Source organism: Xenopus tropicalis, chromosome 2, assembly GCF_000004195.4.
Source record: "Xenopus tropicalis strain Nigerian chromosome 2, UCB_Xtro_10.0, whole genome shotgun sequence".
Classification (NCBI taxonomy): domain Eukaryota; kingdom Metazoa; phylum Chordata; class Amphibia; order Anura; family Pipidae; genus Xenopus; species Xenopus tropicalis.
This window is the reverse complement of record NC_030678.2, coordinates 178,749,555-178,774,985: the sequence shown is the minus strand read 5'-3', so window position 1 is coordinate 178,774,985 and position 25,431 is coordinate 178,749,555. Positions and strand designations below refer to the sequence as shown.

Below are 25,431 nucleotides of genomic sequence, written 5' to 3'. Positions count from 1 at the left end.
CCAAAAGCTACTTATTTAATTAAATATGGAAAACACTGTATCTCAGTGCAGGTGAAGCTTGTTAACTTTCTGGGCTCTCTGCCAAAAGCTACCTATTTAATTAAATATGGAAAACACTGTATCTCAGTGCAGGTGAAGCTTGTTAACTTTCTGGGCTCTCTGCCAAAAGCTACCTATTTAATTAAATATGGAAAACACTGTATCTAAGTGCAGGTGAAGCTCGTTAAGATTTCTGGGCTCTGCCAAAAGCTACTTATTTAATTAAATATGGAAAACACTGTATCTAAGTGCAGGTGAAGCTTGTTAAGATATCTGGGCTCTCTGCCAAAAACTTATTTAATGAAATGTTCGAAACACTGTACCTAAGTGCAGGTGAAGCTTGTTACCTTTCTGGGCTCTCTGCCAAAAGCCACTTATTTAATTGAAAGTGAGGAACACTGTATCTAAGTGCAGGGGAAGCTTGTTAACTTTCTGGGCTCTCTGCCAAAAGCTACTTATTTAATTAAATATGGAAAACACTGTATCTAAGTGCAGGTGAAGCTTGTTAACTTTCTGGGCTCTCTGCCAAAAGCTACTTATTTAATTAAATATGGAAAACACTGTATCTAAGTGCAGGTGAAGCTCGTTAAGATTTCTGGGCTCTGCCAAAAACTTATTTAATGAAATGTTAGAAACACTGTACCTAAGTGCAGGTGAAGCTTGTTACCTTTCTGGGCTCTCTGCCAAAAGCCACTTATTTAATTGAAAGTGAGGAACACTGTATCTAAGTGCAGGTGAAGCTCGTTAAGATTCCTGGGCTCTGCCAAAAGCTACTTATTTAATTAAATGTGAGAAACACTATCTAAGTGCAGGTGACGCTCTTTAAGATTTCTGGGCTCTCTGCCAAAAGCTACTTTTAATTAAATTTGTATCTTTTTTAGCTTCAGTGCAGGAGATCAAAGGGAAATGAGAGACTTTTCAGTAAGGATCCGGGACTGCGGGTTGAGCCGTCAAAAGAGGGACTGTCCCGCCAAAATCCGGACAGTTGTGAGGTATGCTAGTGACACCTCCCAACATTTGAAAAAAGCAAAGAGGGACAAAAAGGAATGCCGTGGTGACATTTTTTGAGCGCAACCATTTTGTGACCACGCCCCCTAAAAATTTGGTTGGTTGAGTTAAGTTTGGGGGCTTTGCTTTATGTGTTATTGCAGTTTTGCTAATGAAGGTGACATTGCCCTTTATGCCGATGTCCCACGGAGCGTGTTACCCACTCCAGAATGTCTTTCTACTGACAACAATAGTCGCTGGTGGAAAGGCCTTCGCGCCAAGGATTCCTATTTGTGCCAGTGGAAAGGCATTTTATATCTGTTAGTTACCGGGCCACTAACGCTCCGTAAAACATTAGCCTTAAGCTGTGAGTCTCAGTTCCCCTGTTTAGCTTATTAGTTACACTTGTATCTAAGTGCAGGGGTGAGTATTCTGGGCTCTGTCAACAGCCCCCTTATCTAATTAAATTTGAGAAACTGTGTATCTTTTTTGATGTTCACTGCAGGAGATCAAAGGGAAACAAGGAACTTTTCAATGAGAATCTGGGATTGTGGCCTGAGCTGGTACAATCGGGACTGTCCCGTGAACAACTAGGAGGTATGTAGTGACTCTCTATTAATATTCACAGTAATACACATACCGGCTGTATGTTACATCTGTGTTTTTAGAAAATATCCGGCATTTCTGTAATCTCTTTAGAGTGGGCGCATAGATAAGCATTCTCTAGCCAAAATCTATTTGCAGCAATGCAGAGCTTAAACATATAGGAGGAGGGAAATGTCAGTACAGGGAATAAGTCATGATATAAAGAGTAAGTCTATTGAGTCGCAATGGATGGTGTAGTGAGGCCCAGTACTGTGCCCACGGCTGCCCCCACAATGAATACGTAACCAACACACAGTTAATATTATGTTAAGTGACTTATTAAAGAATCTCCTCAAACTGGAATATATATATCAGTAAATATTGCCCTTTTACATCCTTTCCCTTGAGCCGCCATTTAGTGATGGGCTGTGTGCTCCCTCAGAGATCAGCTGACAGGAAGTGATGCAGCTGTAACTGTAACAGGAAGTAGTGTGGGAGTAAAAGGCAGAACTCTTCCCATTCATTGGCTGATGGGGCCTAGCATGTATGTGTGCCTTGGCTTGTTTGTGTGCACTGTGACTCCTATGATCCCAGGGGGGCGGCCCTATTTAGGATTACCCAATGGCACATACTGCTAAAACAGTATATTTATATGAAAATGGTTTATTTTGGTGAAGCAGGGTTTTACATATGAGTTGATATTGGCAAAAACCTTGGATATCGGTTGTCTTGTTTTTTGGGTAGAACTGGAAATTTTGAATGGGCACCTGAACATTGGTGAATATTAATGCTGAATTGTCTTTTGTTTCTACCTGCATATCTGATTGGTCGCAGAAAAGATGGTAATTGTAACGTATATGGCTACCTTAATACTAGTATTAGCGTTTGTAGGTCAGTGGATTTAATATAAACGTGTTTTATACAATTTGTAGGGAGTAAAGCCATTTTGGTCCAGGTGGGTTACTTTAGTCATAACTTGATTCAGTCTGTGTCCCATTATTTTAGAATAGATTCCTATGTTCACATTTATTAATGGGATTGGAGGTTTTGTTGGTCTGTGTGGTGTTTGTGGGGTTAAGGGAATAGGCAAATAAATGCCTCAAACATTTCTGGCGGTAGATCGTGTCCAGATAGCGTATTGTCGAAGAGTGTTATTAAATCAGCTGAGACTTAAACATTTTATAGAAATTCAAGGGGGGGAGGCAGTGCTAATTATCTTAATTAGGAGCTCTAGTCGTAAGTGTTTAGTTTAGGGAGATCTAAGGATAAAAGTAAAACTTCAGAATGTTGCAGGTTAAATCTTTGGAAGGGCTCCACGAGTTCTTGGTCAGAGGTAGGTTCAGATATCTGGTTTAGGGTTTTCTTTTTTGGTTGGGAGCCGAGAAGTATGAATGATCCCAGAATTACAGCCGTATGGGGTGCCCTGAGGTTTGCCTCCTTTCTGCACAATTGGTTGGCAGCCCTGGCTGCCCAGATGAGTCTCATAGGGATTCATCTATAGTGGCCAAGAAGTAATCCTCAAGATCCTAAGTGATCTAATGGCAAGTTGAAAGGTAAGATAATAGGGCTTCATAAAGATGCCAAGTAGAAATGCACCACATCCACAATTTCTGGGTATGGCCGAACTAAAAACTAAAATATCAGATTTCTGCAGTGATGTGGTTTCTTTCCTCGAAAGCTGAGGAACTGCCTAGCCAGCGCCCCATTAGAAAAGCTTGAGGTCCACAGTGGAACGGCAAAGGGTGAGGAGCTTATTATGAACTTAGTGATATCTGAGCTGGGATCTACAAGGAACTCCACTCACTGTTATGAGTAGATCTCCTCACTCAGCTGAACTTGAACTTGAAGGTTTGTAGGAAAAAAACATTATTTTAGAGCATTCAAATTAGCTGGGGCAGCTGGGAGTTTTACAAGGTACAAGGAAGCCAATAAAGCAGCAAACAAGCAATGAGGCAAGCTATGTAAATATGAAATAAATGAAGCAAGAAGGGATGGGACCCTTAGTATCAGGGGTGGGTGCAGTTGGTAGATAAAAGCAGGGAAAAAGCTGAAGTTCTGAACTGTTATTTTTCATCTGTCTACACAACTGAGGAACCAGCTAATGAAGTTTTTCTTTTTAACAGACCCAATTCTAGTAATACTACTGATCCAGGACCGGTTGGGATTCATCCCAGGGTACTAAAGAGCTTAGCTCTGTGCTTGCCAAACCTTTTCACTTAATTTCCCAGGATTCATTGAGGACTGGCATGGAGACTGGTGAATTGCTAATGTGGTGCCGTTATTTAAAAAGGGATCCCGTTCTCAGCCTGAAAACTGTAGGCCTGTTAGTCTGACATTAGGGGTAGGAAAGCTTTTGGAAGGGGTAATAAGGGATGGGGTGCCTGGAAGGTTTAATAACACCTCAAAACTCCAATCATGCTAATAAAATCAGCCCCTCACTTTCATGAGATCCCTGATCCCATGCTGGTTATGATAAACAGATAATACTGATTGGAGCCAAATTCTAGGGTATTTATTCCAGGAAGATCTTTGTACAAGTCATTCTGAATTGAGAAAGCCAGTTGGATGACTGGTGAAAGGTCTTCAAGAAAAACACAGCAAGTCCAGTTGATTTGACTTATTACTACAGACATAACATATCTTTCTAAACAAATTTAGTTGCCTTTTATGAGGAGGTGAGCAGGAACCTCGATTAATGATACAATTAAGAAATATTGGCCTAGAACATAATATTTGTAATTGGATAGAGAACTGTCTGAAGTTGAAGGATAGATTATACATTAATTGGGCCAGTGTTGTTAGGGGAGTACTGCAGGGGTCAGTCCTTGGGCCTTTGCTTTAACTTGTTTATTAATGACCTGGAGGTGGGCATAGAGAGTACTGTTTCTATTTTGGCCCATGAAACTCTAAGTTCCATGCAGGATGCTGCTACTTTGCTGAGAGATTTGACAAAATTGGAAAATTGGGCAGCAAACTGGAAAATGAGGTTCAATTTTCAAAGTTCTGCCCTTTGATAAAAATAATATAGACCAAATGGGAACCCCCAGCAATATTTAACCCCAGCCTGTTGTGGGATCACCGTGACTTGATGCAGGTCTCCTGTTTTTTGTAGTGTGATTGGGGTAAGATCCTGAAATATTTCAAAACCATCTATTTTATTAGCATTGTGATCTCTAGCTGAGCGCAGTAGGTCTTCCTTCATCTCAAAATAGTGTTGGCAGTGGAGGGGATAGAATCATGGAAAATTTGAAATTTACTGGATACACAAACTTCATACATTGTGGCCACGTGCACCGTCTGCATACACTGGAAGGTTCCAGAAAGAATGATGAGTATTGTATGTATAAGGTGAAAACCTTGAAGGCATCTCAGGTAACATTATGGTTCATACCAATATGTCTTGTAATTGACTTGAGAATGATAATATTTACTTGGACTTTTTCAGTTTCACTGAAAACAAAGTTTGGGACCACAATGGTGACTGTAAGGTTCAGGTTTTTGGTATTGTTCCATTGGATCAGTATTCAGTGTGAGTATGTAGCATCTGTAGTGTACTCTAATGAGGAGATGTTGGATCTGAGATCATTGTACCCTACAACTAAGTTGAGTTCAGTTGAGTTGAGTTTGTAGCATCTGTAGTGTACTCTAATGAGGAGATGTTGGATCTGAGGTAATTTTGTCCTACAACTAAGTTGAGTTTGTAGCATCTGTGGTGTACTCTAATGAGGAGATGTTGGATCTGAGATCATTGTACCCTACAACTAAGTTGAGTTCAGTTGAGTTGAGTTTGTAGCATCTGTAGTGTACTCTAATGAGGAGATGTTGGATCTGAGGTAATTTTGTCCTACAACTAAGTTGAGTTTGTAGCATCTGTAGTGTACTCTAATGAGGAGATGTTGGATCTGAGATCATTTTGTCCTACAACTAAGTTGAGTTTGTAGCATCTGGGGTGTACTCTAATGAGGAGATGTTGGATCTGAGATCATTGTGTCCTACAACTAAGTTGAGTTCAGTTGAGTTTGTAGCATATGTGGTGTACTCTGAGGAGATGTTGGATCTGAGATCATTGTGTCCTACAACTAAGTTGAGTTCAGTTGAGTTTGTAGCATCTGTGGTGTACTCTAATGAGGAGATGTTGGATCTGAGATCATTGTGTCCTACAACTAAGTTCAGTTCAGTTCAGTTGAGGTTGTAGCATCTGTGGTGTACTCTAATGAGGAGATGTTGGATCTGAGATCATTGTGTCCTAATAGTAAGTTGATTTCAGTTCGGTTGAATTTGTAGCATCTGTGGTGTATTCTAATGAGGAGATGTTGGATCTGAGATCATTGTGTCCCACAACTAAGTTGAGTTCAGTTCAGTTGAGTTTGTAGCATCTGTGGTGTACTCTGAGGAGATGTTGGATCTGAGATCATTGTGTCCTACAACTAAGTTGAGTTCAGTTCAGTTGAGTTTGCAGCATCTGTGGTGTACTCTAATGAGGAGATGTTGGATCTGAGATCAATGTGTCCTACAACTAAGTTGAGTTCAGTTCAGTTGAGTTTGCAGCATCTGTGGTGTACTCTAATGAGGAGATGTTGGATCTGAGATCATTGTGTCCTACAACTACATTCAGTTCAGTTGAGTTTGTAGCATCTGTGGTGTACTCTAATGAGGAGATGTTGGATCTGAGATCAATGTGTCCTACAACTAAGTTGAGTTCAGTTCAGTTGAGTTTGCAGCATCTGTGGTGTACTCTAATGAGGAGATGTTGGATCTGAGATCATTGTGTCCTACAACTACATTCAGTTCAGTTGAGTTTGTAGCATCTGTGGTGTACTCTAATGAGGAGATGTTGGATCTGAGATCATTGTGTCCTACAACTGAGTTGAGTTGAGTTTGCAGCATCTGTGGTGTACTCTAATGAGGAGATGTTGGATTTGAGATCATTGTGTCCTACAACTAAGTTCAGTTCAGTTGAAGTTGTAGCGTATGTGGTGTATTCTAATGAGGAGATGTTGGATCTGAGATCATTGTGTCTTACAACTAAGTTGAGTTGAGTTCAGTTGAGTTTGTAGCATCTGTGGTGTACTCTAATGAGGAGATTGTGGATTTGAGATCGTGTCCTACAACTAAGTTGAGTTCAGTTGAGTTTGTAGCATATGTGGTGTACTCTGAGGAGATGTTGAATCTGAGATCATTGTATCCTACAACTAAGTTGAGTTCAGTTGAGTTTGTAGCATCTGTGGTGTACTCTGATTAGGAGATGTTGGATCTGAGATCATTGTGTCCTACAACTAAGTTGAGTTCAGTTGAGTTTGTAGCATCTGTGGTGTACTCTAATTAGGAGATGTTGGATCTGAGATCATTGTGTCCTACAACTGAGTTCAGTTGAGTTTGTAGCATCTGTGGTGTACTCTAATGAGGAGATGTTGGATCTGAGATCATTGTGTCCTACAACTAAGTTCAGTTCAGTTGAGGTTGTAGTGTATGTGGTGTATTCTAATGAGGAGATGTTGGATCTGAGATCATTGTGTCTTACAACTAAGTTTGGTTCAGTTCAGTTGAGTTTGTAGCATCTGTGGTGTACTCTAATGAGGAGATTGTGGATTTGAGATCGTGTCCTACAACTAAGTTGAGTTCAGTTGAGTTTGTAGCATATGTGGTGTACTCTGAGGAGATGTTGGATCTGAGATCATTGTATCCTACAACTAAGTTGAGTTCAGTTGAGTTCGTAGCATCTGTGGTGTACTCTAATTAGGAGATGTTGGATCTGAGATCATTGTGTCCTACAACTAAGTTGAGTTCAGTTGAGTTTGTAGCATCTGTGGTGTACTCTAATTAGGAGATGTTGGATCTGAGATCATTGTGTCCTACAACTGAGTTCAGTTGAGTTTGTAGCATCTGTGGTGTACTCTAATGAGGAGATGTTGGATCTGAGATCATTGTGTCCTACAACTAAGTTCAGTTCAGTTGAGGTTGTAGCGTATGTGGTGTATTCTAATGAGGAGATGTTGGATCTGAGATCATTGTGTCTTACAACTAAGTTTGGTTCAGTTCAGTTGAGTTTGTAGCATCTGTGGTGTACTCTAATGAGGAGATTGTAGATTTGAGATCATTGTGTCCTACAACTAAGTTGAGTTTGTAGCATCTGTGGTGTAGTCTAATGAGGAGATTGTAAGAGCCATCTGTGCGCCAATTAGGTGATGCAACTCTCAGGACTGGCAAGGTTTTCCCAGGTCAGGAGCCTGAGAATATACGTGCGGTCACATGCCCCTATGTCCTGTATTTGATACGTATGATAATGCCCCCATTTTATAATATTTATATCTCCTGCCTTACTTGGAGAAACCATTGGAACCCAAAGTCCATTTCACACCTACACTGCACTGCACTATATGTAGCTTAGAAAAGGAGAATTTAATTAGTTGTAGGTTTCTGAGCTTTTGCTTCTTTCAAGAGTAGATATATTTGGCTCCAGATACTAAGCAGCAATTACACCTGAATTACAGGAGACACGTTTATCCAGAGCCCAGGGAACTGTTTGTTATAGGAAACACTCATTAATGTTATTATGGCGTGCAGGTTATAGAGGATAATGTAGGGGGCTATATAAGGGAACCTGAATTAACAATAAGTCAAGAAAAAGTTATTGTGGCCAATGAGAAACTATAGAAAGGGTGAGGCTGAATAACAGGAACAGGAATGGATGGAGTGGGAATGTGATAGGGACATTAGATTGTAAGCTCACTTGGGCAGGGACTGATGGGAATGTGATAGGGACCTTAGATTGTAAGCTCACTGGGACAGGGACTGATGGGAATGTGATAGGGACCTTAGATTGTAAGCTCACTGGGGCAGGGACTGATGGGAATGTGATAGGGACCTTAGATTGTAAGCTCACTTGGGCAGGGACTGATGGGAATGTGATAGGGACCTTAGATTGTAAGCTCACTGGGACAGGGACTGATGGGAATGTGATAGGGGCCTTAGATTGTAAGCCCACTGGGGCAGGGAAGTTTTAGAAATAGACACTAATACAATTAAAGCTGGATTGGCCTATTTCTAAAGTTATGGGAAGGCCATCTCCCATAGGCACCATTATAAGTAAATAATTCAGTTTTTTAAAAACGATTTCCTTTTTCTCTGTAATAATAAAACAGTACCTGTACTTGATCCCAACTAAGATATAATTACCCCTTATTGGGGGCAGAACAGCCCTATTGGGTTTATTTAATGGTTAAATGATTCCCTTTTCTCTGTAATAATAAAACAGTACCTGTACTTGATCCCAACTAAGATATAATTACCCCTTATTGGGGGCAGAACAGCCCTATTGGGTTTATTTAATGATTAAATGATTCCCTTTTCTCTGTAATAATAAAACAGTACCTGTACTTGATCCCAACTAAGATATAATTACCCCTTATTGGGGGCAGAACAGCCCTATTGGGTTTATTTAAAGGTTAAATGATTCCCTTTTCTCTGTAATAATAAAACAGTACCTGTACTTGATCCCAACTAAGATATAATTACCCCTTATTGGGGGCAGAACAGGCCTATTGGGTTTATTTAATGGTTAAATGATTCCCTTTTCTCTGTAATAATAAAACAGTACCTGTACTTGATCCCAACTAAGATATAATTACCCCTTATTGGGGCAGAACAGCCCTATTGGGTTTATTTAATGGTTAAATGATTCCCTTTTCTCTGTAATAATAAAACAGTACCTGTACTTGATCCCAACTAAGATATAATTACCCCTTATTGGGGCAGAACAGTCCTATTGGGTTTATTTCATGGTTAAATGATTCCCTTTTCTCTGTAATAATAAAACAGTACCTGTACTTGATCCCAACTAAGATATAATTACCCCTTATTGGGGGCAGAACAGCCCTATTGGGTTTATTTAATGGTTAAATGATTCCCTTTTCTCTGTAATAATAAAACAGTACCTGTACTTGATCCCAGTATTAAAAACCTCTCTAATACATAATTTGACTTTATAGCTCAAAAAAACGACTTTAGCAATCAATGCCGGCACAAATTGCTCCCCTCCCTAAAGAAGGCAAAGATAACATGCATTGTGCCATTGATTCTATTTTTATACTTAACATAGATTTGGAACTTTGGCTTTCAGGCTCAATTCCTTTTTACCTTCTGATAAAGATATAGATCAATCTGGCTTTGTCCCTTGATGCCAAACTACGGATTGTATTATACAAATCAATTTCAACTCATGGCGCAAACTAAGCCTTGATATTCAAAAGGCATTTAACATAGTATTATGAGACTTCTAATGTTTCATTGGGATTTTGCTCCAGTTTTTCTACAACTTTTCTAATGGGGGCCCTTGGTTTCCCCCAATATATTCCCAAAAAGAGGGACATGACAGGGTTGCCCTTTATCTCCCATCCTTTTTTCTCTTGCAATAGAACCACTAGCCAGACTGATTGATCTGCACCCACATAATAATGGGATTTCCCTCTCAAAGAAACAATACAAAGCTTGTCTGTTTGCTGTTGATTTGATATTAACTCTTTCTAAACTTCTCACTTCCATACCACGTTTAACCAGTTTCCTAGATCAGTTTGCGATACTTTCAGGCCTTACAGTTAATAATTCTAAGTCCAAAGAGCTAAGCCTTAATTTACCAACAAATGAGGTTAAACTTTGCAAATTAACTTTAAATATTCTTGGAAAACCTCACATTTGAACTATTTAGGAGTAAATCTTCCTATTTATCTATCCTTTACAAACAGAATTATCCTTCTGTGTAAAGCAAAATTAAGCCATTTTAACCCAATGGAACAAATATAAAATATCATGGTTAGGCCGGATCAATGCAGTCAAGATGGTCATACTTCCTAAAATGACTATTTCTATTCCATTCTGTACCCATACCTGTGCCTAAGGTGGATCTTTTTGCCTTACAAAAACTCCTTATTAAATTTATTTGGGGGTTTGGCTACTCTAGAGTGTGCAATGCTACCTTATGTAAAGGCAAAATACATGGAGGTCTTTTCTTTCCTAATTTATCGAGATCTTATTGAGCGGTTTAATTAGCTCCTATCACCCAACTATATTACTCAATTTCTCCAATTTAGGTTTAAAACGAAACACCTGATTGATCCCGCCACTCTACCTTGGATGAAGCTGGAACAAGGCCCCAAGTCATTATCTGTATTTATGCAGCACATTCTCTCTATTTGGGATTCGGTCAAATGGAATGTCAACTTGATGTTACCTCGTAAGCCAGATGCTCCAATCATGAATTTCTAAGGCTTCCTTAATAGGATATTTCCTATTTTAAGTAGTGGCATTCAAATGGGATTAGGTGGTAGCAAGTCATTTTGTTAAGAAGGGTCATGGGGTTCATCACATAGGGTATCAGATTGTTGATGGGGTCCCAAAGTTACATCATGGGGGAGACCCCCGATGACAGAAATTCTTAAGCCTTTCCACACCTCCTTCAGTTCCCTGTAATTGAATGATGCTGTTCCTTCCTCCTGTGACCACAATCCTTGTAGTGAAGCATCCAATGTTATTACTACTGGAGATGGAACATGGAATGAATGTTCTTTGTTCAGGCTTTGATTGTAGGTCCACCACTGCAAGGACTTCCTCAGGTTTTTTGAAACCTTTATCGTCTTGTTCAACTCAGAACATTTGCGATTCCAAATCTTTAGTATATGATACTGAAACACTCTCATCTGGGCTTTGGCCCACAGTACTGTTTTTATTGCAACTGTCATATACCCCAAGACCTATATTGCTTATTGAATTCGGATCATTTTGCTTTGCCTTATCTTCTATGTTTCTAAGGCACTTCTTACACAAATGGAGGGCTGTAGATTGGATTTTTCACTGTTCAGAACATGACTCCCTAGAAAACACAATGTTCTTGCTAAATGGTTTTCCCTTTCTGCCTGACTTGAAGCTTTGAGAAGTCAGACATTCAGATAGGGAAGAATGTAGATTTCTTCCTTTGTTAGGGCTGCAGCCAAGACCATGATGATTTTTGCAAACACTTGTGATGTGGATGTTATTACAAAAGGCGGAGCTCTGAATTGAGGATTCAACTTTTTGATATTTTTGCCTTTTGACATTGGCTGCTACCCTTTGGAAACCTCCTGCTTTCTTGGTGTATAGGCACATGTAATTAAGCATCTTTTAGGTCTATTGTGACTGAGATCGCCTTCCTTGCATATACTCTTAACCGATTTGATTGATTCCACTTGGAATTTCCTGTTCTGAATAAACTTGTTGAAATATCTGATGTCTATCACTATCCTCATCTTTCCCTCTTGCTTAGCAACCAAAAACATCACTGAATAAATTTTTTGACTGATTTCTGAATTTGGAACATCTTCCAAAACCTCCATTTTTCATTCTCTACATGTAGAGTTGTCTTTTCTTGTAATGATATTGAAAATCTTTGAATCAGTTGAAGACCAAAATCTGTCCTATAATCATGCTTTATCATGTTTAACACCCACTTGTCTGTAGAATTCTTCCACTGAAGGTAGAACAGGGAAAAGCTGCAACCCACCTCTTGAACGTCTGAAGCCTGGTGTCAGAAATCCCGTATCTTTCTCTTCTGTTGTCTCTACGCGAGTTTGTCGCTCTGGACTGCTTATCTCTTCTGAAGGAGTCACTACTTCAGTTAGAGAATCTAGACTGCTTTGCCCTGGGAGAGGCACTACTGGACTGGCAATTAAAAAACTCTTCGTAGTCCTTGGCTTATCTTGGGGTAGAATTTTAGCCTTGTCTCCTTGAAAGCTTTCAAGCAAAGAAAAGTCCATCAAGTTCAACCCTTCCAAGTAAACCAGCACCCACAACCTATACTTACCAATCTATACACTCACATACATAAACTATATATATACAACCACTAATACTTACTGTAGATATTAGTATCACAATAGCCTTGGATACTCTGCTTGTTTAAGAACTCATCCAGACCCCTCTTATAGGCATTAACAGAATCTGCCATTACCACATCACTAGGAAGGACATCCCCCAGCCTCACTGCTCTCACCGTGAAAAACCACCATTAATTTAGCACCAAACAATCTTCCTGGCTCAAATGGCAAAGAGCATAAACTATTCTTTGAAGAGGAATCCGGCTTTCAAGCTTTAACCCTCAAGGCTGTACGACTGACTGAGGATAAAGCCATATACCTTGCTGATAACACAACTGATTCTACTGCTGAATCATACAGAAAATCAGTGGCCAGTGTAATGTACTTAGTAGCATGTAATAGATCATCTCTTGGAATGCTGTTATCAGTATCCTCTTCCACGTTGTTGACCCAACACTTTAAGGTTCTAGAGACTGAGGCTGTCACTATAGCTAGCATAGACATTGCTGCTGTGGCTATGTATGATCTTCTTAATGCTGTCTCTGCTCTTCTATCCATTGATTCTTTAAGTCCAGATGTTTCTTCCACTGGATTAGTTGTCCTCTTGGACATTCTGGCAATCAGAGAAAGACTAGTGGAGCCAGACGAGACAGAATTGAAATAACAAATGAAGGTATGGTCAGGAAGAAGGCATGGCAATGCCCAATAAACAGCTATGGTATGGGCTGGGAAAGAGGATTATTAGGGGTTACCCTCAATTTGCAATTGTTTTTTAGAGATTGTTGGGTAGGTGCAGCCTATCAGAATGGTCCAACCCAAGATAAGGGGGGGCTTACTTGATTGGAACCTAATGCTAATAGGTGTGACTGGCAGGTTGCAGGTAACCACAATATACTGTGCTACATAAATAATCAGGGTATCTACGATAATTATATTATTCTGATACTTGTTCTTTTGATACTGTGAGGCCTATTTATCAAACTTCAAATTTTGTTTCAAATTAATTAAACTCAAAACTTTACCAAACATGAATGTTTTTTTTAAAAAAAAAAAATGAAATTGAAAAAACTCAATGAAATTTAACCATTTAATAACTCAAGTGCATTGAATTTCTACTTCACTCATCATCTTCAATTGGTCTACAAACTTGAACATTTAAGTTGTGCAAACCCTGATTTGAATTTGTGAGTTTTAGTGCAAAAAAATGTCAAAATTTTAATTAGAACATTGGGTGAAGAAGAAGCTGACAGATACCAACGGTATGAAATAAAGTTTGGATAAAGAAGTATATCTATATCATATATGTTGTAATGATAAGTATTTCCACTGCATAATGATACATTTCCTTCAGTACATATTATTTCATGGATTCTGAGGGATATAGAAGTGTAATTCTTGAACACTTCCATTGGAAGCAAAGAGTTCATTTCACAGCTTCAATGCACTACAATAGATTTATCCCCCAAATGAATGAAAATATTACTTCTTTCTGGTTTCCGTGATTCCCATTTGTTATGGACTGTAGAGTAGAGGAGCCCGTAAACTGCCAGGAGTATCTTGTAGGTGTAGCAGGAGAGGGCCTGCCGACCCCGGTGTTTACCAACGCCCTTTTGGGGCCCCGGACTTTCTGAGGCGGAGCAGACAGGGATCCTACACACGCCAAGGTATTCCAGTGAATGCAGTACAGAAAGGGACCAGGCGGAGGCGACGTCAGGCTAAAGTTGGTGGCAGGCAGCAGAGATTCGGGAGTCGATATTCAGGCAAAAAGTAAAAAAACAGGTAATCAATCGATACAGAGCTTAGCAAGGAACTTAGGAACACAGAACCAGCTTGGGCGATTCAAAACAATCAAAGAACCCGTTTTAAATCGAAATTTGGCGGCAAAAGTGATGTCAGCTGAAGTAGGATACGCCGGGGAGCGCGCCTACATGGAGTAGCCCGGGACCGGCACACATAGAGTTAAGAATGGGCCTCCTTACACCATTCTATAAAACTGATACTGTATATTTAGCTTCAGGCACTAAGAAGCAATTAAACAAGAATTACAAATGGGACAAATTTACCAAGAGCCCAGGGAATTCTCAGTTTTAGCAAATACAAATCAGTGTTACTATAATGTACAGGGTATAGAAGCGAATGTACTGGATCTGTTATATAAACAGAGGCTTCTGAGTATTCAGATTCCCATTGCTGCTCAGCACCGAGGCTGAGATGTGAGGCATTTATTGCCTATTTATTTACCTGAATAGAGAAACATGGGGAATAGGAAAGGCTGGTGACTTCCATGTGTCTGGGAGCCTGTGGCTGATCCTTGATAATTCCCATTGCTCAGACAGACAGATTGCTGCTATTACATTACTGATCCCAACGCTCTGTGCTCTGTATTATCCTTCTGCTCAGCCACCGGCACAACATGCACAGAAACCCTTTCCCCTTGGCCTGTCATGATGTCCTGATTCTCTTACTCATCCTACTTGTCTCTACTTTCGTTGCAGAGAAGTTGAATCCCCAATGCTCTTTAAAGAATTACGTTGTAAATTCTCATCTGTACCAGTCTGGGGACATTATATTGGGAGGAATAATGCAGATTAGTGCTGATAAAGATCTAATGCAACTTGATAAGATACCACTGGAGATGGATCCAAAGTTACAGTCTATGTATCTGTAAGTCTGCACTTTGTATTTAAGGTAAAAACAACATCTGACTGTGATAGGAATGAAGCCACTCACATATAGGCCCCTAACACTCATATTACAGGTATTACCTCTCTTCTAAACCAGCCTGAACAATATGTTTAATGCATAAACACAAAAGGCTCTGTACCTGTTCTGTTTGCCAAATTCTTTAGAATGTAAATGACTGCAGCCAAAGCTTTGGATTGTGTGTCCCAGCTTAGTAAGAACTAACTGAGCTATGTAGTCAGGGCCCGTGTGTTTATTTATCTGTAAACAAGACTTTCTTACAATCCTTCCTACAGAAATGTCAGCATTGTGTGGCCCAGGCTAAGAGCTATGGGGGTAACTCCCCCTCAGTGATGTATGTACAGTATGTATATCTTTATTTATAAAGCACTACTTATGTACTCAGCGCTGTACTGTAGAATACATTGATACAAACAGGGGGTTATTAAGATAATAGATAAATACAAAGTATAACAATAAATACAGATAAATAAAAGATACAGTTGCAATAAGTTAAGAGTCAAAGACACAAGAGGATTGAGGTCCTTGCCCCATAGAACTTACAATCTATATGGGAGGGTAACTTACAGACACAAATAGGCAAATATAAGTGCTGTAGGTCACAGTGGGTGACACTACAATATAAGTGCCAGTTCCCAGATCAGGTGCTGGGTGAGTGCTCCAATAGGAAGTCTTTAAGTTTAGTTTTAAAAAGACTGAGGGAGGATTCTCTCCGGAGGAAATCAGGGGGGGCATTCCCAATGTGAGGGGCAGCAAGGCAGAAAGGGTTAAGGCGGCAAACAGCAGTAGTAGTGGGGGGCACAACCATGCGGTTGTTTTGTGAGGAGCGGAGGGGTCGGCTAGGAATGTACGGAGACACAAGGGAAGAGATGGAGTGAGGAGCAGAGGGGTCGGCCAGGAACGTACGGAGACACAAGGGAAGAGATGTAGTGAGGGGCAGAGGAGTCGGCCAGGAACGTACGGAGACACAAGGGAAGGGATGTAGTGAGGAGCAGAGGAGTCGGCCAGGAACGTACGGAGACACAAGGGAAGAGATGTAGTGAGGAGCAGAGGAGTCGGCCAGGAAATGTACGGAGACACAAGGGAAGAGATGGAGTGAGGAGCAGAGGGGTCGGCCAGGAACGTATGGAGACACAAGGGAAGAGATGTAGTGAGGAACAGAGGAGTCGGCCAGGAACGTATGGAGACACAAGGGAAGAGATGTAGTGAGGGGCAGAGGAGTCGGCCAGGAACGTACGAAGACACAAGGGAAGGGACGTAGTGAGGAGCAGAGGAGTTGGCCAGAAACGTACGGATACACAAGGGAGGGCATGTAGTGAGGAGCAGAGGAGTCAGCCAGGAACGTACGGAGACACAAGGGAAGGGATGTAGTGAGTAGCAGAGGAGTCGGCCAGGAATATACGGAGACACAAGGGAAGGGATGGAGTGAGGAGCAGAGGAGTCGGCCAGGAACGTATGGAGACACAAGGGAAGGGATGGAGTGAGGAACAGAGGAGTCGGCCAGGAACGTACAGAGACACAAGGGAAGAGATGTAGTGAGGAGCAGAGGAGTCGGCCAGGAACATATGGAGACACAAGGGAAGGCATGTAGTGAGGAGCAGAGGAGTCGGCCAGGAACGTACAGAGACACAAGGGAAGAGATGTAGTGAGGAGCAGAGGAGTCGGCCAGGAATGTTCGGAGACACAAGGGAAGGATGTAGTGAGGAGCAGAGGAGTCATCCAGGAACGTACAGAGACACAAGGGAAGAGATGTAGTGAGGAGCAGAGGAGTCGGCCAGGAATGTACGGAGACACAAAGGAAGGATGTAGTGAGGAGCAGAAGAGTCATCCAGGAACGTACGGAGACACAAGGGAAGGGATGTAGTGAGGAGCAGAAGAGTCATCCAGGAACGTACGGAGACACAAGGGAAGAGATGTTGTGAGGAGCAGAGGAGTCGGCCAGGAACGTACGGAGACACAAGGGAAGAGATGTAGTGAGGAGCAGAGGAATGGGAGGGAGGGTTAAGAGAAGGAGTTTGTAAGATATTCTTTGTTTAATAGGAAGCCACGATAAGGACTTTAGCAGGGGAAGGGCCTGAACTCTCCTGGGTGAGAGGAGGAGAATTCTGGCAGCAGTATTTAATATAGACTGTAGGGGGGAAAGATGGGAGTTAGGGAGGCCGATTAGTAGCAGGTTACAGTAGCCCAGTCGGGATAGGATGAGAGCATGCAGGAGCAGCCTAGCTGTTGCAGTAGAGAGAAAGGGACGGATTTTGGCAATATTGCGTAAGAAAAAGTGACAGGTTTTGACAGTGGGGTTAATGTGGTCAGAGAAGGAGAGACAAGAGTCAAATAACCCCCCAAACAACGCGCCGAATCGACAGGGTTGATGAGGGTGCCATCAATAGAGATAGTAAAGGGAAGGGGGGTAGGACCAGGCTTAGGCGGAAAGATCATTAGCTCAGTTTTTGTTAGGTTCAGTTTGAGGTGGCGTTGGTTCATCCAGTTAGAGATACAGTGGAGGAAATAATGATTTGACCCCTCACTGATTTTGTAAGTTTGTCCAATGACAAAGAAATGAAAAGTCTCAGAACAGTATCATTTCAATGGTAGGTTTAACAGTGGCAGATAGCACATCAAAAGGAAAATCGAAAAAATAACTTTAAATAAAAGATCGCAACTGATTTGCATTTCATTGAGTGAAATAAGTTTTTGAACCCTCTAACAAAAAAAGACTTAATACTTAGTGGAAAACCCTTGTTTGCAAGCACAGAGGCCAAACGTTTCTTGTAATTGATGAGCAAGTTTGCGCACATTTTAGGAGGAATGTTGGTCCACTCCTCTTTGCAGATCATCTCTAAATCCCTAAGGTTTCTGTCTCTGTGCAACTCTGAGCTTGAGCTCCCTCCATAGGTTTTCTATTGGATTAAGGTCCGGAAACTGACTAGGCCACTCCATGACCTTAATGTGCTTCTTCTTGAGCCACTCCTTTGTTGCCTTTGCTGTATGTTTTGGGTCATTGTCGTGCTGGAACACCCATCCACGAGCCATTTTCAGTTTCCTGGCAGAGGGAAGGAGGTTGTCGTTCAGGATTTCACGATACATGGCTCCGTCCATTTTCCCGTTAATGCGAATAAGTTGTCCTGTGCCCTTAGCAGAAAAACACCCCAAAGCAAAATGTTTCCACCCCCATGCTTGACGGTGGGGACGGTGTTTTGGGGGTCATAGGCAGCATTTTTCTTCCTCCAAACACAGCGAGTTGAGTTAATGCCAAAGAGCTCTATTTTGGTCTCATCAGACCACAGCACCTTCTCCCAGTCACTCACAGAATCATTCAGGTGTTCATTGGCAAACTTCAGACGGGCCTGCACATGTGCCTTTTTGAGCAGGGGGACCTTGCGAGCCCTGCAGGATTTTAATCCATTGCGGTGTAATGTGTTTCCAATGGTTTTCTTGGTGACTGTGGTCCCTGCTAATTTGAGGTCATTAACTAAATCCTCCCGTGTAGTTCTAGGATGCTTTTTCACCTTTCTCAGAATCATTGACACCCCACGAGGTGAGATCTTGCGTGGAGCCCCAGAGCGAGGTCGATTGATGGTCATTTTGTGCTCCTTCCATTTTCGAACAATCGCACCAACAGTTGTCACCTTCTCTCCCAGCTTCTTGCTAATGGTTTTGTAGCCCATTCCAGCCTTGTGCAGGTCTACAATTTTGTCTCTGACATCCTTGGACAGCTCTTTGGTCTTTCCCATGTTGGAGAGTTTGGAGTCTGCTTGATTGATTGATTCTGTGGACAGGTGTCTTTTATACAGGTGACTAGTTAAGACAGGTGTCCTTAATGAGGTTGACTAATTGAGTAGAAGTGTCTAACCACTCTGTGGGAGCCAGAACTCTTAATGGTTGGTAGGGGTTCAAAAACTTATTTCACTCAATGAAATGCAAATCAGTTGCTATCTTTTATTTAAAGTTATTTTTTCGATTTTCCTTTTGATGTGCTATCTGCCACTATTAAAATAAACCTACCATTGAAATGATACTGTTCTGAGACTTTTCATTTCTTTGTCATTGGACAAACTTACAAAATCAGTGAGGGGTCAAATAATTATTTCCTCCACTGTAGCTAGGGGGCAGTTAGAGATTTGAGTCTCAGTTTCAACTGTTAATGAAGGGGTCGACAAATACATTTAGATATCATCAGCATACAGATGGTATTTAAAGCCAAATGAACGGATCTCCCAAGGACAGCGTGTAGAGGGAGAACAACAATTGCCCAAGTACAGAGCCCTGGGGTACCCCCATATTAACTACAGAGCCTTGGGGTAGGAACTGGAGATAAGGTTTTGTTAGCATAGAATAGACAGTGAATGAACAGTTAGAGAGGTAAGAAGAGATCCACGATGCAGCCTGACTACAGAAACCTATCTAATGCAGAATTTACATCAGGAGGTGATGGCTACAGTTTGCCAGACATCTGTACTTTCCCTATTGGGATGGGCTGCCAGCTGGGTTTGAGCCTTGGATTCAGGTGGAGTTCTTGTATTGAAGTAGGGCTTGATCTACTGGGCTGCAGGTTCTGGGGTCACTTTAGGTGGGTCTGGTGTTGCTTTGGCTGAAAAGACATTTGGTTTGGGCAAATCTCTCCGGAGTGCATTGCTCTGTTCCATCACTGACTTGTAGTTTAACTGCAGTTTGGTGCTGGGAGAGAGTTTACACAGGGAACAATTTGGCCTAAAACTGAATTGGCAGATACGGCTGCAGAAATGGTTTCAGTATATTCAATGTTTGCCAAGTTGCAGCATCAGCAGTATGGGTTAGGCACCAAGTAATTCCATAGGTGGATTTTGAGTAAGGCTAAGCCTCCACTTGGCACCTTAAAAAAATATCTCACTCCGTCTCTGCACTGCTCTAGAACCGTTAGCATCGGGAAATATTCTTGCTTTCTGCAAGCTCCGGTTCTGTTGAAATCAGCTGTGCTCGGATTGGATCTTTCTTCTTGACAGACAATAAAATTGACCAATCAAGGCACAGATGTGGGCAGGGCTGGGGAGATATTACAAACTAAAGGCACTACAGAAATGAAGGCTGTAACCTTTACTCACTAACTCTGAACCTTTCTTGCATATTTCATCCTCCTCTCACTGGGATTACACTGTACATGTTCTGAAGGCTGAATCACTATCTGAAATTAAATATTTTTTGTCACCTGGCGGCTATAATATCCTTATAACTCTTGGTCCGGTCCTAAATTAACTCTTTCCCCCTGAAAAAACAAATTGCGCTTTTATATCTTTTTTTGTTGTTGTTTTGCACTTTTTTTTAAACTTTTGTCACTGTTTTGTTTATTTCTAGTTAGAGTGGGGCCCTCATGAGACTGCATAGCTGGGAAACAAACCAGTGTATCAGTGCCAGGGCCTGAATATCTGCCATCAGTACCCACTGCCTCTCACTGTATATAATGTACCTGGGGTGTCAGTAACCACTGCCTCTCACTGTATATAATGTGCCTGGGGTGTCAGTACCCACTGCCATTCTCACTATAAAATTAAAACAGATTTAAGCTAACTGATCCCAAACAGAAACCCACACTGGTACCCACACTTACAGTACAAAAAGAGCCACTATTTCTTCTTCATATTTATCACTTATCATATTATCATATTTATATTTATCATATAAAGTGGAACTGGTAATAAAATAGGAATGTCATTTCCTTTTCAGGTATCTTGATTCTTACCCTCACTATCTGGCACTCAAGTTCGCCATAGAAGAGATAAACGGAAGAGCTGACATTCTGCCCAACATCACCCTGGGATATATGGTGTATAATACAAGGGGAATAGAAAGAGGATCAATGAGGGGTGTCATGTCAATACTGTCAGGAGGGAAGGAATTAGTTCCTAATTATAATTGTGAGAGGAGGGGAATCCTGGCTGGTTTCATTGGAGATCTGACATCTGTCTCTTCCAACATAATCTCCCTCCTCACTGGGCTGTACCATTACCCTCAGGTACCGTACTGTGACTTTCTCCCCTCACTGGGCCGTACCATTACCCTCAGGTACCGTACTGTGACTTTCTCCCCTCACTGGGCCGTACCATTACCCTCAGGTACCGTACTGTGACTTTCTCCCCTCACTGGGCCGTACCATTACCCTCAGGTACCCTACTGTGCCTTTCTTCCCTCACTGGGCCGTACCATTATCCTCAGGTACTGTACTGTGACTTTCTCCCCTCACTGGGCCGTACCATTACCCTCAGGTACCGTACTGTGACTTTCTCCCCTCACTGGGCCGTACCATTACCCTCAGGTACCGTACTGGGACTTTCTCTCCTCACGGTCAATTCTCGTATTTATAACTAAGGATCTAAATATTAATCCTAGCGGGATTCCCATAAATGATACTGGTGCAATTATCCCATGGGCACACAGACACAGGTACATTATGGGTACAGGTACATATAAACTAATGCTGCCCTATTATATGCAATCGATCACAGCATATCAGATATGTACCATGTGTCATGTATGTACTTCCCTCTCCCCACTTTATCTTGAGCCCAGCAGCACATGTAACAGCAATGAGCCAATGGCTAGAGCTGCACTCCCCTATCATGAAGCATCTTGGTATTTAAATGTCATTTTTTAACAGCAGACTCCCAAATATTCCAATATCACCCAAGATATCAGCTTAGGAAATGGCTGTTGCATTATCTAAACAAAACAACATTTTTTGATCTTATTATTCTACAAACAACTCTTGATACTGAATCATCGCGTGTGAGTTCTACCTGAAGGCATGGGCTCCGATGCTCATGTGTCCAAGGCTTCGGCCAATGAACAGCATGGGTGGGTAGATCCACCTTCACCGAAGCTAGGGTGGGAACCACCAGGTCTTGGCCTAGGGTGAAGCTCAGAGGACTACAACACCGATCCAGGGTGCAAAAATCAAACACAAAAAAAAGTGCTGAAGTGTACGGGTGAAATGCCATTGTTGTCTTGGTAAGGCTCCAGCTGGCGGCTAGAAAGAAAAATACTTCCCGCCCGCCTAATGGCTGGGGCAAAGGAAGTGAAGCCTGATTGGGCAAAAGGGGTATGTGCAAAGCCCCCAACTAAAAATAAGCCTTATGGGAACACAACTCCTCTGCTTTCATCCAGCTTCCACTTGGCAACCTAAAGGCCAGAGGATCAAGTGTTTCTCTTTTGATAAGGTTTCAACTCAGTAATAAAGTAACTTAGCAGATAACCCACCAATCACTGTACTCCATCATAAGAAACTGTATTTTTTATTATTTTTTAATTTTTTATTAAAACTGCATCTTTTAAAATTACGAATGAATGTCAACACATGATAACTAACATTTTCCGTAGCAACACCTTCTTTGATACTCAAGTTGACCCCCCTCAATATCTTCTTCATCTGACCAAGTCGAAATAAACTCCTGTATCTCTTTGTTTGTCTTTTTCTTCCAGAATTGGTACAGTCTCTCACCTCTAGTATCATACTCCTCATCCATACCACTTGCATCACTAGACAGAGTTACCTTAAAGGAACAGTAACACCAAAAATTGAAAGTGTATAAAAATAATTAATTTATTATGTACTATTGCCCTGCACTGGTAAAAGTTGTGTGTTTGCTTCATAAACACTACTACAGTTTATATAAATACCCTGGCTGTGTAGCCATGGGGGCAGCCATTTAAATTGAAAAAAGGAGAAAAGGCACAGGTTACTAAGCAGATAACAGATAAGAAGCATAGATTCCCATTGTATTCTACACAGTTATCTGATATCTTCTTATGTAACCTGTGCCTTTTCTCCTTTTTTCAATTTAAATGGCTGCCCCCATGGCTACAGAACAGCTATTTCTATTAACTACAGTAGTCTTTGTGAAGCAAACACACAACTTTTACCAGTGCAGGGCAGCAGTACAATATATTTTAATTATTTTAAAACATTTTTATTTTTTAGTGTTACTGTTCCTTTAAGATCTTTATTTTTCTCCTTTTTCCTTTTAACAATCGGCATTACCTCACTCGTTGGACTAGAAGCATCCGACAGACTTCCACTAGAAATTTGCAGATTTGGAGAAGCGTTAAGATTTCCCAAGTCAGGCGAAGCTACAAGCAACTCTACCGGGATCAGTGATTCTTCCACACGTCTCTCTTGTTTCTCTCTCAGAGGACAGCCCATGTATAGATGATCAGACTGAAAACACAAAAAACATTTCTTTGCCTGTACACAATCTTTTACCACATGAGTAGACTTGCAGTCCTCCATTACATTACCGTAGGCACGACATTTCCTGCAAAATGTTGGCATCCCATTAAAGCGTCAATCCAGATTAACGTTTCCCAGACGAAACCTTGCTGGGGGGTAAACACCTTTTTTAAACTTAGCCTTGAACTTGTACTTGGAAGTCCATATCCCAAGTTCATTAAGGACCTTGCCTGCAAAAACAAGTTTACCCAATACCAACTCGATCTCCCGTAGAGGAACCAATGGAGAATAGGATTTCACCACCAAAATCGTTTCTTCTTGTTATTCGACAAAATCTGCAAGAAACTGGAAAATACTCTTTCACCAATGAAGGTGATATCAAAAACCCCACGTTTGGGGTAGTCCTGATTCACCAATATCTCCTCCTTCCTCACCCGACCGAATTCACCTAATATGATGTTCACCACGAATGACAACTTCTTCTCTCCAGCAGCGACATCTTCAGCGACGACACGGACCGAGTTCTTGACTCTGGCGAAAGCAGGCCCGACATCCATGGTACACTCTCAGTTTCCCCCTCAGGGTTATCACTGAAGTGAAGGTTGATCGCTCCCCATTGCCCAGAATAGAAAGCCCCCCAAAAGCAGCATGTGGCTTAAGACACAACGTCGATGCCACAAGACCAAGGGGCAATGTCTCCGAGCACCTCCGGCTAAGACCTACACTTGATCTTAGCCAAAAGGCAGAGAAGTCTAAGTCACAACCACAACACTTCCTTTTTCAAAGCAAAGTGTTGCTGAGCAGACTGGGGGTTCCATGCACAGCCGATTTATTATACTGAGAGCACAAACTCCGAGCTCTGTGTCAGTCACTTTGCATATGCAAATCAGCACATCTAATTGGCCTCATCCTTTGGCCTCTCCCCATGTCTAATGCACACAAACCCCCATGCAGCTGCTTCATAAACACTTTGAGAGAAAGAGTACCTGTACCTGTACCTGATCCCAACTAAGATATAATTACCCCTTATTGGGGCAGAACAGCCCTATTGGGTTTATTTAATGGTTAAATGATTCCCTTTTCTCTGTAATAATAAAACAGTACCTGTACTTGATCCCAACTAAGATATAATTACCCCTTATTGGGGCAGAACAGCCCTATTGGGTTTATTTAATGGTTAAATGATTCCCTTTTCTCTGTAATAATAAAACGGTACCTGTACTTGATCCCAACTAAGATATAATTACCCCTTATTGGGGGCAGAACAGCCCTATTGGGTTTATTTAATGGTTAAATGATTCCCTTTTCTCTGTAATAATAAAACAGTACCTGTACTTGATCCCAACTAAGATATAATTACCCCTTATTGGGGGCAGAACAGCCCTATTGGGTTTATTTAATGGTTAAATGATTCCCTTTTCTCTGTAATAATAAAACAGTACCTGTACTTGATCCTAACTAAGATATAATTACCCCTTACTGGGGGCAGAACAGTCCTATTGGGTTTATTTAATAGTTAAATGATTCCCTTTTCTCTGTAATAATAAAACAGTACCTGTACTTGATCCCAACTAAGATATAATTACCCCTTATTGGGGGCAGAACAGCCCTATTGGGTTTATTTAATGGTTAAATGATTCCCTTTTCTCTGTAATAATAAAACTGTACCTGTACTTGATCCCAACTAAGATATAATTACCCCTTATTGGGGGCAGAATAGCCCTATTGGGTTTATTTAATGGTTAAATGATTTCCCTTTTCTCTGTAATAATAAAACAGTACCTGTACTTGATCCCAACTAAGATATAATTACCCCTTATTGGGGCAGAACAACCCTATTGGGTTTATTTAATGGTTAAATGATTCCCTTTCCTCTGTAATAATAAAACAGTACCTGTACTTGATCCCAACTAAGATATAATTACCCCTTATTGGGGCAGAACAGCCCTATTGGGTTTATTTAATGGTTAAATGATTTCCTTTTCTCTGTAATAATAAAACAGTACCTGTACTTGATCCCAACTAAGATATAATTACCCCTTATTGGGGGCAGAACAGCCATATTGGGTTTATTTA

General features: G+C 41.3%; 1 protein-coding gene across 1 annotated transcript; it reads left to right on the top strand.

Moving 5' to 3' along the window:
• Positions 1-934: 934 nt before the first annotated feature.
• Positions 935-23,628, top strand: LOC116408629 (taste receptor type 1 member 2-like). The gene is made up of 6 exons (XM_031896269.1): positions 935-1,031; positions 1,532-1,623; positions 14,951-15,119; positions 20,856-21,184; positions 21,932-21,983; positions 23,556-23,628. Exons 1-6 carry the CDS (start codon positions 946-948, stop codon positions 23,626-23,628), a joined length of 801 nt encoding a protein of 266 aa, XP_031752129.1. The 5' UTR covers positions 935-945.
• The last annotated feature ends 1,803 nt before the right edge of the window (positions 23,629-25,431 follow it).

Excerpts from the sequence above, each read along its gene's own strand:
- LOC116408629 (XM_031896269.1), top strand. The coding sequence starts at position 946 with ATGAGAGACTTTTCAGTAAGGATCCGGGACTGCGGGTTGAGCCGTCAA. Across the intron at positions 1,032-1,531 it reads AAAATCCGGACAGTTGTGAG|GAGATCAAAGGGAAACAAGG; the intron begins GTATGCTAGTGA and ends TGTTCACTGCAG. Across the intron at positions 21,185-21,931 it reads CCCCTCACTGGGCCGTACCA|GCATGGGCTCCGATGCTCAT; the intron begins TTACCCTCAGGT and ends TTCTACCTGAAG.